The 13,790-nt window shown below is 35.3% G+C and overlaps 1 protein-coding gene across 4 annotated transcripts in view; it reads right to left on the reverse strand.

Moving 5' to 3' along the window:
- ATF7IP (activating transcription factor 7 interacting protein) overlaps nucleotides 1-13,790 on the reverse strand; it is a 109,631-nt gene that overhangs the window by 30,724 nt on the left and 65,117 nt on the right. For all 4 annotated transcript variants that reach the window (XM_077756441.1, XM_077756442.1, XM_077756440.1 and 1 more), the window contains one exon: nucleotides 6,884-6,949. In XM_077756441.1, coding sequence (XP_077612567.1) covers nucleotides 6,884-6,949 — 66 coding nt within the window. The remainder of the gene's footprint in view (nucleotides 1-6,883; nucleotides 6,950-13,790) is intronic.

The following is a 13,790-nucleotide window of genomic DNA, read 5'->3' on the forward strand; positions in this document are numbered from 1 at the left end:
TGACCTGAAGGAAGTGGTACATGTTGTATATCTAGAGGTCACATGAGAACAAGTTAAGCCTATCAGCTTGGCACAGCACCAGAAAAATTGTAGTAGCACAGACAGAGCAGGGGGAACCTCCTAAACAATGGCTTATAAAACCAGAACTATAATATGTAAGACAGATAGATGCCAGAGGGGAGCTCCCAAGTAGAAACAGACAAGACTCTTCAGATAAGACATTACACAAACAACCTCAGTGGAAATACATCTCTAGAAAAGGTTTGAGAGGTTCCCAGAGTATCAACCTGAGCTGAATAATAAAGGTCTTTCTCTGTATAAATATACTGTGAGAAGACAGGGAAATATGGCTGTTTCTTCAAATGCCCAAATTTCAACATAAGAGAACTAGACATAAGAAGAAACAGGAAAATATGGCCCCACCAAAGAAATAAATCTCTAGAAACTGACCCTAAAGAAATGAGGATCTATGGATTACCCATTAAAGAATTCAAAATAAATGACATAAAGATGCTCAATGCGGTAAAAAGAGAACACTGATAGAAAACTAAATGAAATTAGAAAAGTGATGCATGAAGAAAATAAGAATATTAACAAAGAAATAGAAACTCTAAAACAGAACCAAAAGAAATTCTGGATCTGAAGAATAACTGAAATGAAAAATTCACTACAGGGCATCAATACCAGACTGTACTAAGCAGAACTTGATGACAAGTCATTTGAAATTATCAAGTTATAGGAGCAAAAAGAAAAATGAATGAAAAAAGGGAAGAGAGCTCAAAGGATATGAGAAAACACTTAAAGGACCAATACACAAATATAGGAATCTAAGAATAGAAGAGGGAAAATGAGCAGAAAGTCTTTTTAAATAATTGCCAAAAACTCCCTAAATTTGAGGGGAAAAAAACTGATAATACAAATTCAAGAAGCTCAGAAACCTCCAACTGGAATAACTCAAAGAGATCTACACTGAAAAACATAGTCAAGGTGTTAAAAGTCACAAATAAAGAATTGTGAAAGTAACAAGATAAAAGTAACCCATCACATTCAAGGTAGCTCCCCAAAGATTATCAGTAGCTTTCTCAGCAGATACCTAGAAGGCTAACAGGGAGTGCAATGACAGATTCAAATGCTGAAAGAAAAAACTACCAAACAAAAATACTGTATTAAGCAAAACTTTCATTCAAAAATGAAGGCAAAATTAAGACTTTCCTAGATAAATAAAAAGCCAGGGAAATTTGTGACCATTAGAGCTATAATACAATACAAAAAAATGCTAAAAGGAGTCTTGCAAGTGAAAATGAAAGGACATTAGACAGCAACTAGAAAGCATACGTAAAAGATGAAATTCTCTGGTAAAGGTAGATACACAAATACAGAACCCTGCATTACTATAAAGCTGGTACATTAAATCACATTTAATTCTTTTATAGAATTCAAGCACAAAAATAACTACATTTTTGTTAAAGGACACACACTATAAAGCAATATAATAAAACCAATAACAAAACTGTGGGGATAAGACATAAAGACTAGAGATCTTAAATGTGACCGAAGTCGAGGTGTTACCAGTTTAAAATGGTCTATGTAACCGCCATGGTAACCACAGATAAAATTCCTATAGAAGATACACAAAAGAGAATGAGAAAGAAATTAAAGACTGTCACTAAAAAAGTAAATAAATAAACAAAATGCACAGAAAGTAAGCAAGCAAGAAAAAAGACACAAAACAGCTCCAAGACAAATAGGTAATAATTAACAAAATACCAATTAAGTTCCTCCCTACAGAAATTATTTTAAATCCCAATGGATTAAATTCTCCACAAAAAGACACACATTGGGTTAATGAATAAAAACCAAGATCCTGCTATATGCTGTTAAAAGTAAACTCACTTTAGATCTAAAGGTCGAAAGTAAAAGAATGGGTATTCCATTTAAATGATAACCAAAAGAGAGAAGGGGTGACCATACTTACGTAAAACAAAAGAGAGCTTTTAAAGTGAAAAAATGTCACATGTGACAAAAAGTACATGATAAAAGCATCATATTGTATTTTTACATACAATTTATTAAAATATATATGCACATAACATCATGGCTTCCAAGTGACATAAAAATTCACAGAACTGAAAAACAGATAGAAACAACAGTAAGAGTCTTCAATACATCATTCTATATAACAGAGATATGATCTGGAGAAAAATTCAGTAAGGAAATAGTAAAGCTTAATATCACAGACCAAATGGACCAAACAGACATATGGAATCTCAAGGGACCCTGAAAACAGTCCTGGAAGATAAAAACAAAGTTGGAGGCTTCATACTTCTTGATTTCGAAACATGTTGCAAAGCTACAGCAATCAAAACAGTGTGGTGCTGGCATAAAGACAGACACATGGTGCAACAGAATAAACATCCCAGAAATAAACTCTTACGTATATGGTCAAGTGATTTTCAACAAGGATGCCAAGGCCACACAATGGAGAAAAGACAGTCTTTCAACAAATGGCATGAAAATTCAATGTTCAAATACAAAAGAACGAAGTCTGGACCATTACACCAACATACAAAATTTAATTCAAAATAAATCAAACAACTAAATGGAAGACCAAAACTAAACATTTCTAGAAGAAAACACAGGGAGAAAGTTTTATGACATCAAATTTTGCAATGATTTCTGGGATATAGCAACAAAAGCACAGGCAACCACCACAACAACAACAACAAAAAGCAAAACAAAGGAGGTTACACTGAACTTAAAAATTTCCTCACATCAAAGGAAATAATCAACAGAACAAAAATGAAATCTGTGGAACAGGAGAAAATAATTGTAAATAAGATATCTGATGTAAAGGGTTAATATCCAGAACACATAAAGAAGTCCTACAATTTCATTAAAAAAACAAGCAACCTAATTAAAAAATAGGCAAAGGACCTGAAAACTTCTCTAAAGACATGCAAAATGGACTGCAAGCATAAGAAAATATGCTCAACATCACTAATTATTAGAGAAATGCAAATCAAAACCACAATGAAATGGCACCTCCCATCCATTAGCATGGCCACTATTATAAATCAGAACATAACAAGTGTTAGCAAGAATGCAGAGAAATTGGTACCCTGTTTGTTCCCTGCTGGTAAGAATGAAAAATGGGGTGGTCTCTTTTATTAAAAAGTATGGAGGCTCCTCAAAAAGCTAAAATCAAAATTACTATTTCACTTTTGGGTAGAAATCCAAAAGACTTGAAACCAGGATCTCAAAGAGGTATCTGCACAGCACTGTGCACTGTAGCATTACTCACAAAAGAGCCAGGAGATGACAGCAGCCCAAATATCCATCAATAAATGAATGGGTAAAAAAAATATGGGATACACTATATACATATTGTGGAATACTATTCATCCTTTAAAAAGGAAATCTTAGGGGCGCCTGGGTGGCTTAGTCGGTTAAGCGTCCGACTTTCGCTTAGGTCATGATCTCGCGGTTCGTGGGTTCCAGCCCCGCGTCGGGCTCTGTGCTGACTGCCAGCTCAGAGCCTGGAGCCTGTTTCAGTCTGTGACTCCCTCTCTCTCTGACCCTCGCCTGCTCACGCTGTCTTTCTCTCTCTCTCTCCTAGAAATAAATAAAAATCTTTAAAAATAAAAAAAATAAAAAATAAAAAAATAAAAATAAAAAGGAAATCTTGTCACATGCTACAATACAGTTGAGCAGTCAAAACAAAACAAAACAAATACTATATGTAATCTCACTTAAGAGTATTTAGAGTAGTCAAATCATGAACACAAAAAGTATCCAAATGATGAAGCAAGGAGAAATTGGGAGTTGTTCTATGGTATGGAGTTTCAGTTTTGCAAAAAGAAAAATGTCTAAAGATCTATTACACAATGATTTTATTAATATAGTTAACACTACTTAACTATGAAGTTAAAAATGATATATTTTATGTTACATGTTTGCACCACAATTAAAACAAAAACAAAAATATTTTTAAATAAAAAATTCAAATGTAGAATTTAGATTTAATCTTAAATTTTACTGAATCAATTACATCACTGATTTTCATAGATAAAGGATAAGAAATATCTTTACATTTCTTTTATAGTAAGAACTAGAAAAGATAGAAGTTAGAGATAGCAGTTTTAAGGCAGTAACACAGATTATATTATAAATGTGGACTTAATAGTAAACTGCCTATGAGGGTTTTCTGCTTTTAAAAACTAAAAGAGGAAATGTTTTAAGACAAACTAGCATGATGGGGTTTGTTTTTAACTCAATATCAGAGGACCAATGAGCAAATCTAAATAGAAGAAAAGTATTTAAAGTATTTTTGTTTCTTTATTTATTTTAATAAGGGAAGAACTAAGTTCTAAACTTTCATTCTGCATCTTGCCTGTTTTCAAATTCTAGCATGACACAGATTTAAAATTATAGTGGATAACATCGTTAAAGGGAATTAGGACATAAAAGAACAAATTCTTGAGATTTCTAGAAATCACTCTTACAGGAAAAAATATTAACAGGAATAGGTAGAAAGATGTCCCAGTTTTGGCATATAAAACTGGCCTTAACCAAAAGCTAATTAAGGAAGGAACAAAATTTGGAAGTTTGAAGACCATCTCAATATTTTTCTTCAAGTACCACATGCTCTAATTGTTCAAATTAATCTTTTCCAACCTTGAAGAATTATACAGTATTTGTCATTTCCATTATACTTTTACCTCTCCATAACAAACTATTCAGGGACTGTAATATTTTTATCTTTACTCCTTAAAGATTGCCTACAGAACTAGAAAATAGTTCTGAAGACAAATCAGACATGCACAAACACTGGAAAAGTATACAGTGGGCAGTATGCTGCTTAGATCAGACACAAGGATAAAAGGGAAAAAGTAGAAATTCACACTGTACAAAAACAAAGGAAAAATTACAAAGCCCTTTGTTTGGTTCAAGTATAGCAAATAAAAAAGGTTAAAGCAGGGGCACTTCAATGGCTCAGTCAGTTAAGCATCTGATTTCAGCTCAGATCATCATCTTGTGGTCTATGGGTTTGAGCACCACATCGGGCTCTATGTTAACAGCTCCGAGCCTGGGGCCTGTTTCAGATTCTGTGTCTCCCTCTCTCTCTGTCCTTTCCCCACTCATTCTCTCTCTCTCTCTCTCTCTCTTTCTGTCTCTCTCAAAAATAAATAAACATTATAAAAATTTGTTTTAAAGGCTTAAAAAAAGGTTTACATCAATTTTCTAATAAGAAACCAAATACCTCGATTTTTATATTATGACAAAAAAAACAAAGCTAACAAAGTGGAGTTCAGAATCCAAGAACTAATTATATAATTAAAGAAGCTATAGTAAAAAAAAAATTGGGGGGTATGGTCAAAGGAGGGTTTGGTAAGATTAGTCTGTGTAGAAGAAAGATAAAAACGATCAGTTGCTCAAGAAAAAAAGAGGAACCAGAGCTGAAAAAGTGAGGTAAAAAGAATATAGAGATGAAGAGCAGATTAGTGGTTGCCAGGGGACAGGAGTGGGTGGGTATGGGAAATGAGACAGGCTGAAACTATAAAATGGCAGGATGAGGGAGCCCCTTCATGGTGATGGAACAGTTCTAGATCCTGACTGTGGTGGAGGTTACATAAGTCTGTACATGGGATCAAACTGCACAAACGGCACACCCATACACAAACACATACGTACAATGAATTAATAAAAAAACTGGTCTACATTATGTAGAAATTATTAAGGTCTACAGACTACTTAATAGAATCATATCAATATCTTGGCTTTGGTATTGCACAGCAGTTCTCCAAGTTTTCACCACTGTGGGAAGCTACGTGAAAAAGTCACAGAAGTCTAGGTAGTATTGTTACAACTTCTTGTGAATCTATAATTATTTCAAAATGGTTTTACCTAAAGTCACATAAAGGAGATATGAAAATGAATGAAAACCAGAAAATCTTACAGTAACAATTACTACTGAAATAACTGTTATTGGCAATTGGTAAGTGCCAGGCAATGGAGCTCTCCTCTCCAGGCAAAGAAATGTAACTTGCCCAAATAGAAAAAAAGTCAAGAGGAAAATAAAGAAATTAAACTAAAAACTATAATGCAATACACAAGTGCTATATTGAAATATGTATTACAGGGGTGCCTCGGTGGCTCAGTCAGTTGGTTAATCATCTGACTCTTGATTTCGGCTCAGGTCACGACCTCACGGGTTCGTGAGATTGAGCCCCACGTCAGGCTCAGTGCTGATACCATGGAGCCTGCTTGGGATTCCCTCTCTCCCTCTCTTTCTGTCCCTCCTTTGCTCATGCTCTCTCAAAACAAATAAATAAATATTCTTTAAAAATATATGTATTACCGAATAACTGAGGAGATAACGAAAAGCACAAGGCAGACGTTACACTGGGGTTTTATGTTATGCTCTGATCTTTGCACTTTACTACGTGGGAAGCGAAGAAGAGAAGGGGCTACTCTAGGCAATGGAACACTAACATACCTTGGAGGAAATAAGAGACAAAAATAGGACCCTGGCAAGAATGTAAAAAGAAACATGGTAAGATAATCCCAAAAACAAAATTTTAAAAATGAAACAGAAACATAACTTTAAGTTATGAATACTATAAGTTATACTATAACTTTAAGTTAAGAATACTATAAAATAGATGTGTGTTGATATATGAAAACAGTAATTGAGGATTAGAAAAGGGTGAATAATTAGTTCTAGAGTTGCAGCTCCTGAAAAAACACATAGGAAATACAAAGTAGGAAAACAAATTTCAGACCTGTAATAAAAGAAGAATTTCTTCCCATCTCACCATTTCCTAAGATTATCGGAGTACCACTTAGAGCTCAATATTAATTGTACAAGAATAGAAATTCTTACTTCTTGTCTTTTCTTAAGATCTTCTTTGGCTGCTCCAAAGCGTTTGGTTAACCTTGCTATCTTGGCCTAAAAAAAAGCAAAAATGAAACAAAAATCAAGTAACATTATGGTATCAAAAAGCAACTCATGCATACATAACAAGAAACCTATGAATAAAAGGATTGTCAGAAGATAACTAACAGCACAGAAAATAAGGCAGGCTAATTATAAAATATATTAATCAGAAAATTATAATGAACACGAAAATGACCTTTGAACTTAACACCTTGAGGTAAACACTTTTAATTTTAGAAGGTTAGTATTTTTCCTCCTAGAACTCACAAACTAGTACATTTCTAAGCATGTATAATTGTGCGGATTTTTTCAGTACTTTTAATATGTTGTAACCACGCAATTTTCTGAGAATTCTATATTGACACACCTGTAAGTCATAAAGATCCAATGCCAATACTGCTTGTGGATAGATGTATAATTTATTGAATCATTATTTATATACTCTCTTTCCCGGTGGAAATGTTCAATGTTTCTCAATGCATTGCTATAGTCAAATAACCATGCAATTAACAATTCTGTTCTTTCAGATTATTTCCTTGGGTAGTATTCACACGGGTGTAACTTCTGAGACAGAATAGCTCTTGTTTAAATGGTTATTCTTATCTCAATGATAATTTATATCTAAATTATCGAATAATTATCAAATATCTAAATGATTTCTTTTCAGAAACACTTAATTTCATATTGTTAATTTAAAATAATCTAACAAAACATTACCTTGCTGCCATTAACATTTCAATGAAATTAATTTATTAATCACTTATACTGTTTATATAAATTGCCTGATCACATATTTTTCCCAAATACATATTCATAGAAAATTTAAGAAAACAGAAATGAATAAACAGAAAAAACACATCACCACATGGATATTTTGTATTTCAGGCTTTTACTAAGGTATAGATGTGATGATACGCAACTGTTTTTGTTGCTGTTAACTGCTGCTGCCATTTTATGTTAAATATACTTTCAAGAAATTTAAACTAAACTTGAGTGTGTTCATGAGGCCTGCCTAAGGAAGAACTCCAGAAAATTTCTTTTATCCAGTATAAACATATCACAAAAAGAAAATGGTATTATTTACTTTTAAAGTTTCTTTCAGAAAGCAGTCACTTCTGAAGGAGACTGCAAATGTCAACAAAGTATTTAAGTCCATTGACAGAGCCTAGGCAATCAATCACCTAGGGACTCTGAAGATGAAGATTTCCTCAGGATTTGAGTATTTATGCATGTTTTTAACACCCAAAGACATACAGCATAATTTTATATACTTAATATGAATTTACCTTTCTATGGCTAAAATATTTCATGTAACTTATTCAAGAAATATATATGGGCAAGTGTTTTCTGTCCCAATTTATACAAGAATGTCTTTCATTCTTGAATCTATCTGGTGGATATTCTGTAAATTGAATACTTTGTATGGTATCATTATACTGTTTTTACTTACACTAAAATGTCATTTTGATATACATATGGGGAAATGTCTAGAAGGAATAAATACCAAAGTTAAAAGTGATTACTTCTAGAGGCTAGTATTGGCAGGCAGTGAGGGAGAGTGTAAAAAGAAGGACTTCACTTTCACGTCATATATATCTGTAGTACTTAATTACTTTTTAAAAAGAATTTTATCAGGGCACCTGAGTGGCTCAGTCGGTTAAGCACCCAACTCCTGATTTCGGCTCAGGTCATTATCACACAGTTTATGAGACGGAGCTCCATGTCGGGCTCCATACTGACAGTGAAGAGCCTGCTTCAGATTCTGTATCTCCCTCTTTCTCTGACCCTCCCCTGATCATGCTGTCTCTCTTTCTTTCTCTCTCTCTCGCTCTCACTCTCAAAAATAAATAAATAAAGTTTTAAAAAGTTTCTAAAAAAAAAAATAAGACTTTCTTAGAAGTCACTATAGTTCTAATCTTGACAACACATCAAAGTAAACATCCTTTATTTAAAAAATAATTAAATTCATGGGAATAACTGTTGAGATTCAACTATACCATTTGACATCTCTGAAAAAGTGAAAACACGCAAAGCTTTTTCACAATTCAGAAACCAACCAATCCTTAAGGTAATATAGAAAATTATTATATAACTAATTCTCCAGATATTTTATAAGAGCAGAAATTACTTTTCAGCCTTATAAAATACGTGTAGTACACAGAAAAGGAAGTTATCATTTTTAAAACAGGTGTTAATAAAAAGATGTGGACAAAAGTCATATCACAGCAAAACAATTATAAAGTCATAAAAATGATTTTAAATAATCCTAATCTAGCCCATTTTAAAAATACATTAGAGGGACGAGTAATATAAAAATCAATAAAAATCTACTTTTCTGTATCTACAAAGAAATTTATACCTAAAGATTTTAGCAGAAAAGAGAACTTAATAAACTTTTCTCTAAAAATAAAGTCTACATGACTCAATCCTATCCTGTCACCAAATTTTCCAATTTATAATAAATTTTTACACTATAGCAAAAGGATCATGAATCCCTCAAAAGTCAATTATTTTAATAACTGCTGCATTAAAACAACAAAGCACTAATACAAAAATTAGTAATTAATTTGTTCCTTAGAGCAAAATATCTAAACTCAATCAGATTATCTGTTTTCAAATGTATTTTAACTTTTAATTTTTTTTTTTTTTTTAGGTTTATTTTTTGAGAGAAAGAGAGCATGCACACACAAGCAGGAGGGGGCACAGAGGGTCTGAAGAGAGGTCTGTGCTGACAGCAGAGAGTCCGATGAAGGGCTAGAACTCACGAGCCATGAGATCATGACCTGAGCTGAATTTGGATGCTCAACCAACTGAGCCACCCAGGCGCCCCTTAACTTTGAATTTTATAAAACTCATTAAGATTTTGCCAGATTGAGTCAGTTATAATAAATGAATATATACATATGCGAATGAAGAAGATGCACTAACCAAACGCTATGGAATGAAATACAGAATATACATATACCTGGTAGGATTTTCAAAAAGTTTATGGTCATTTATATATTTTAAAAAGTAAATAATTTAGCAAAGTATATAATTATTTGCTGAAGTAAATGATATATAAGTTTTAAATCCTGGAATCCTTGAAAGTAAAAATAAAAAAATACTGGAAAAGAGAGACATCACTGAAAATAGCAGCGTAGGGAACTTCAGGGTGCAGTTCCTTCCCCAAAATCAACCAATGAGCTGACAAACATTGTTAGAATCAACTTTTGCACAACTCTGGAATCTATTCAAAAACTTAAAACAGCCAAGGGAAGCCTTAGGGAAGAATAAAGCTGATGCTGTACAGTAAGAGAGCACTGGGTCTTTTAAATTTCCCATTCACCATTCCCCACACCCAGATCAGCAGTAGCTGTGAAGATAATAGCCTGAACGCCTGATACAACCTGACAGTGCCACAGAAAGGGTATGGACCCTGTAGGAACTGGCAACTCCCTTAAGGCCCAGCACAAAGGCAGACCTTTGTTTCCCACAACTCTGAGTAACATCCAAGGCTTGGGCACCATCCCAGACAGCTTTTCCCAAAAAGATTTAAAGACAAAGTTATTGGCACAGCAGACTGGGGAAAAGGACACCAATATGGACAAGCACAAAACAGAAAAGCCTAGGAAGGGAAAAGTTAGGAAAGGTGAAACATGGCAAAAATGGGACTTTAAAAGCTCATGCTCTTATTGGGGAATTGAGAAGACTATGCAAATGCGCAGGAGGAAAAAAAAAGCATGCTCAGAATGGCCTGAAGAGAGCCTAAGCTTTCACTTATGCAAGCAGTAAGTGAAGGATAAGGCAAGTTGGATAAGTCAAGTTTTAAATGGCCTGCTTAAGCACTGAAGGAGTGCACCAACACAGAGGTAATCTGCAAAGATAAGTAAGGTACTTTTCTTTCTTTCTCCCATTTTTTCGTTTTTATGCTCTAAGCATTTACGGTAACTATCCAAACGTCACCTGACTGCCAAGCACATGAAACACAGATTTCAGTAGCCACGCACAACAAAGAATATATACTTTCAAAAAATAGTTTCTAGAAGAGACCAAACCAATAAACAACAAACCACAATAAGCAGCATCTCCAAACTCTGGGTAGGGGAAAAAAAAAATCTGATTCCCAGAATTGCAACACTATAATAGCTGTCAACAAAAAAGAAAAATTAGGATGCATTCAAAGAAACAACAAAAAAGAAAGTATGGGTCATTCACAGAAAGAAAATAATTAATAGAAAGATAACTCAGGTTACTGGACTTACTAGACAAAGACTTTAAATAAATGGTTTAAAATCTGTTCAGAGTTAAAAGAAACAGTGAACAAAGAACTTTAAGAAAACATATGCAAAACAGGAAAACAATGTCTCCCAAACAATATCAAAGATACAGAAACTGTGTAAAGAAAACATACAGAAGAGAGGAGTTAAGATGGCAAAGTAGTAGGAAGATCTTGCCTTGTCCCTCAAACACAGCTAGATAATTTTCAAATGATACTGAACACCCAGGAAAACAATCTGAGAATTGAAGGAACAAACTGAAAAACTAGAGGGAGAACAGGGACCACATCATGGAAGAAAGGAATGGGTGGAGATGTGATTTGGGGGAGAAGAGAATAGCAGGTGCTGCAGAGTAGATAGAGCCCTGATCACAGAGAGAGGAAAAAGAGAAGGACAGGGAGCAGGGGAAGAGGGAGGGAGAGAGAGAGAGATAAAGCAGCATGCAGGGCATTAGAAAAGAAAAACACTCGGGGCGCCTGGGTGGCTCAGTCAGTTGAGCGTCCGACTTCGGCTCAGGTCATGATCTCATAGTTCGTGGGTTCGAGCCCCGCGTCGGGCTCTGTGCTGACTGCCAGCTCAGAGCCTGGAGCCTGTTTCGGATTCTGTTATCTCCCTCTCTCTCTGACCCTCCCCTGCTCACGCGCTCTCTCTCTCTCTCTCAGAAATAAATAAAACACTAAAAAAAAATTTTTTTTTAATTTAAAAAAAGAAAATAAAAAAAGAAAAACACTTCCCCAAAACTACTGACAGGGAAAATGAGTGAGAGCTGAGTGTCACAAGTTTTTAAGAGCAGTGGAACTGAAAGTCTGAAGGTAGGTTCATGTCATTGCCAGAGTCGAGCCTGGTAGGCTTAGTGGTGCTCCTGTGGATGAGGAGGGCAGAGGCTCCAGTTTAGACAGAGTGCTCTAAGGATTCTGTGTCATGCTAGAAAAGACAGTTCCCCTTCTGTGCAGGGCATTTGAGGGCCTCACTGCCTCTAAGGGGACAAAAGAGTTGGCGGGTGCCACTGAGCTCTTTGATTCAGCAGAGATACCTTCTGAGATCAGCTAACATGGATATAGCCTTTTTACTATGCTTTAACATTTATAAAATCCAAGCCCTTATACAGTTGTGCAACTATCCTTCTGGGACAAATGTGTGAGACACGGTGAGGTGAAAACCTCCCCAGAGGATCATCACAGGTCTGAGCCTGTGCACGGTCCCTAATTTTTGGAATTTAGAAACCCAGTCAGGCACCTGAGATAAAACAAAGGAGCACTGCGTTGCAAGTGACTCAGATACAGACAGGCTGAAGGCATGGATCTGATGGAAGCTGGGGACACAAGGGGGTAGATTGTTTGATCTTCTATAAGGGCATTCTGAACACCGGCCAGCATACACTCCCCTCTCCAGGGAACAGAGCTGGCTGACACCATTTTTCACCCCTCCCATCAGCATGGAGGGACTTCAGCAAGTGGCACAGTGCACATGATAATGCCTTGTGCCATTTACACTATGCCCACCCCCCACCCCNAGGGCAAGTGTGATTAAGAGCTAGAGCAACACTGGCCCCTCCCAGTGAAGACGAGCACAAATCACCCTACATGCACCAGGTCTACTGTTCATAGAGTGCTGCAAAGTGTCAGTTCTAGTGGAAATAGTACAAAGCACAAGCTTTCTTAACACATAAAAGACAGAAACTAAGGTAAGATGCCAAGATGGAGGAATGCATCCCAAAAGAAAAAACAAGAAGAAGTCACAACCACAGAGCTAATCGAAATAGATATAAGTAACATGCCTGAACCAGAATTTAAGAATGGTCATAAGAATAATAGCTGGGCTTGAAAAAAGCATAGAAAAAACAGATAGACCTTTAGTACAACGATAAAAAAACCTAAAAGCTAGTGAGGCTGAAATAAAAATGCTGTAACCAAGATGCAAAAATGACTGGATATAATGAACACAAGGGAGTAGCAGAAGAAAAAAAATGTGATATAGAAGATAAAATTATGGAATATAACGAAGCTGAAAACAAGAGGGAAAGACAAGTATTGGATCACAAATATAGACTTATAATATTTCAGCAACTCCATGAAATATAATAACATTCGTATCATAGGAGTCCCAGAAAAAGAAGAAAGCAAAAGGAGGAGAAGTTCTACTTGAGCAAATGACAGCTGAAAACATCCCTCATCAGGGAAAGGAAACAGGCATCCAAATCCAGGAGGCACAGAGAACTCCCATTAAAATCAATAAAAGCTGGACAACATGAAGATATATCATAGTAAAATTTGCAAAACACAGACTTAAGGAAAGAATCCTGAAAGCAGTAAAGGAAAAGAAATCCCTAACCTACATGGGAAGACAGATCAAGATAGAAGAAGATATCTCCAGAGAACTTGGCAGGCCAGAAGAGAATGGCATGATATATCAGTGTGCTTAGTGGGAAAAATACGCAGCCAAAAATACTTTAACTAACAAGATTGTCATTCAGAGTAGGAGCGATAAGCAGTTTCCCAGACAAACACAAACTAAAGCAGTTTGACACTAAACCAACCCTACAAGAAATATTAAAGGGGACTCTGAGTGGGAAAGAAAGACCAAAAGCAACAAAG

The sequence above is a fragment of the Crocuta crocuta genome, unplaced genomic scaffold, assembly GCF_008692635.1.
Source record: "Crocuta crocuta isolate KB4526 unplaced genomic scaffold, BGI_CrCroc_1.0 scaffold262, whole genome shotgun sequence".
In the NCBI taxonomy this organism is placed as follows: Eukaryota; Metazoa; Chordata; class Mammalia; order Carnivora; family Hyaenidae; genus Crocuta; species Crocuta crocuta.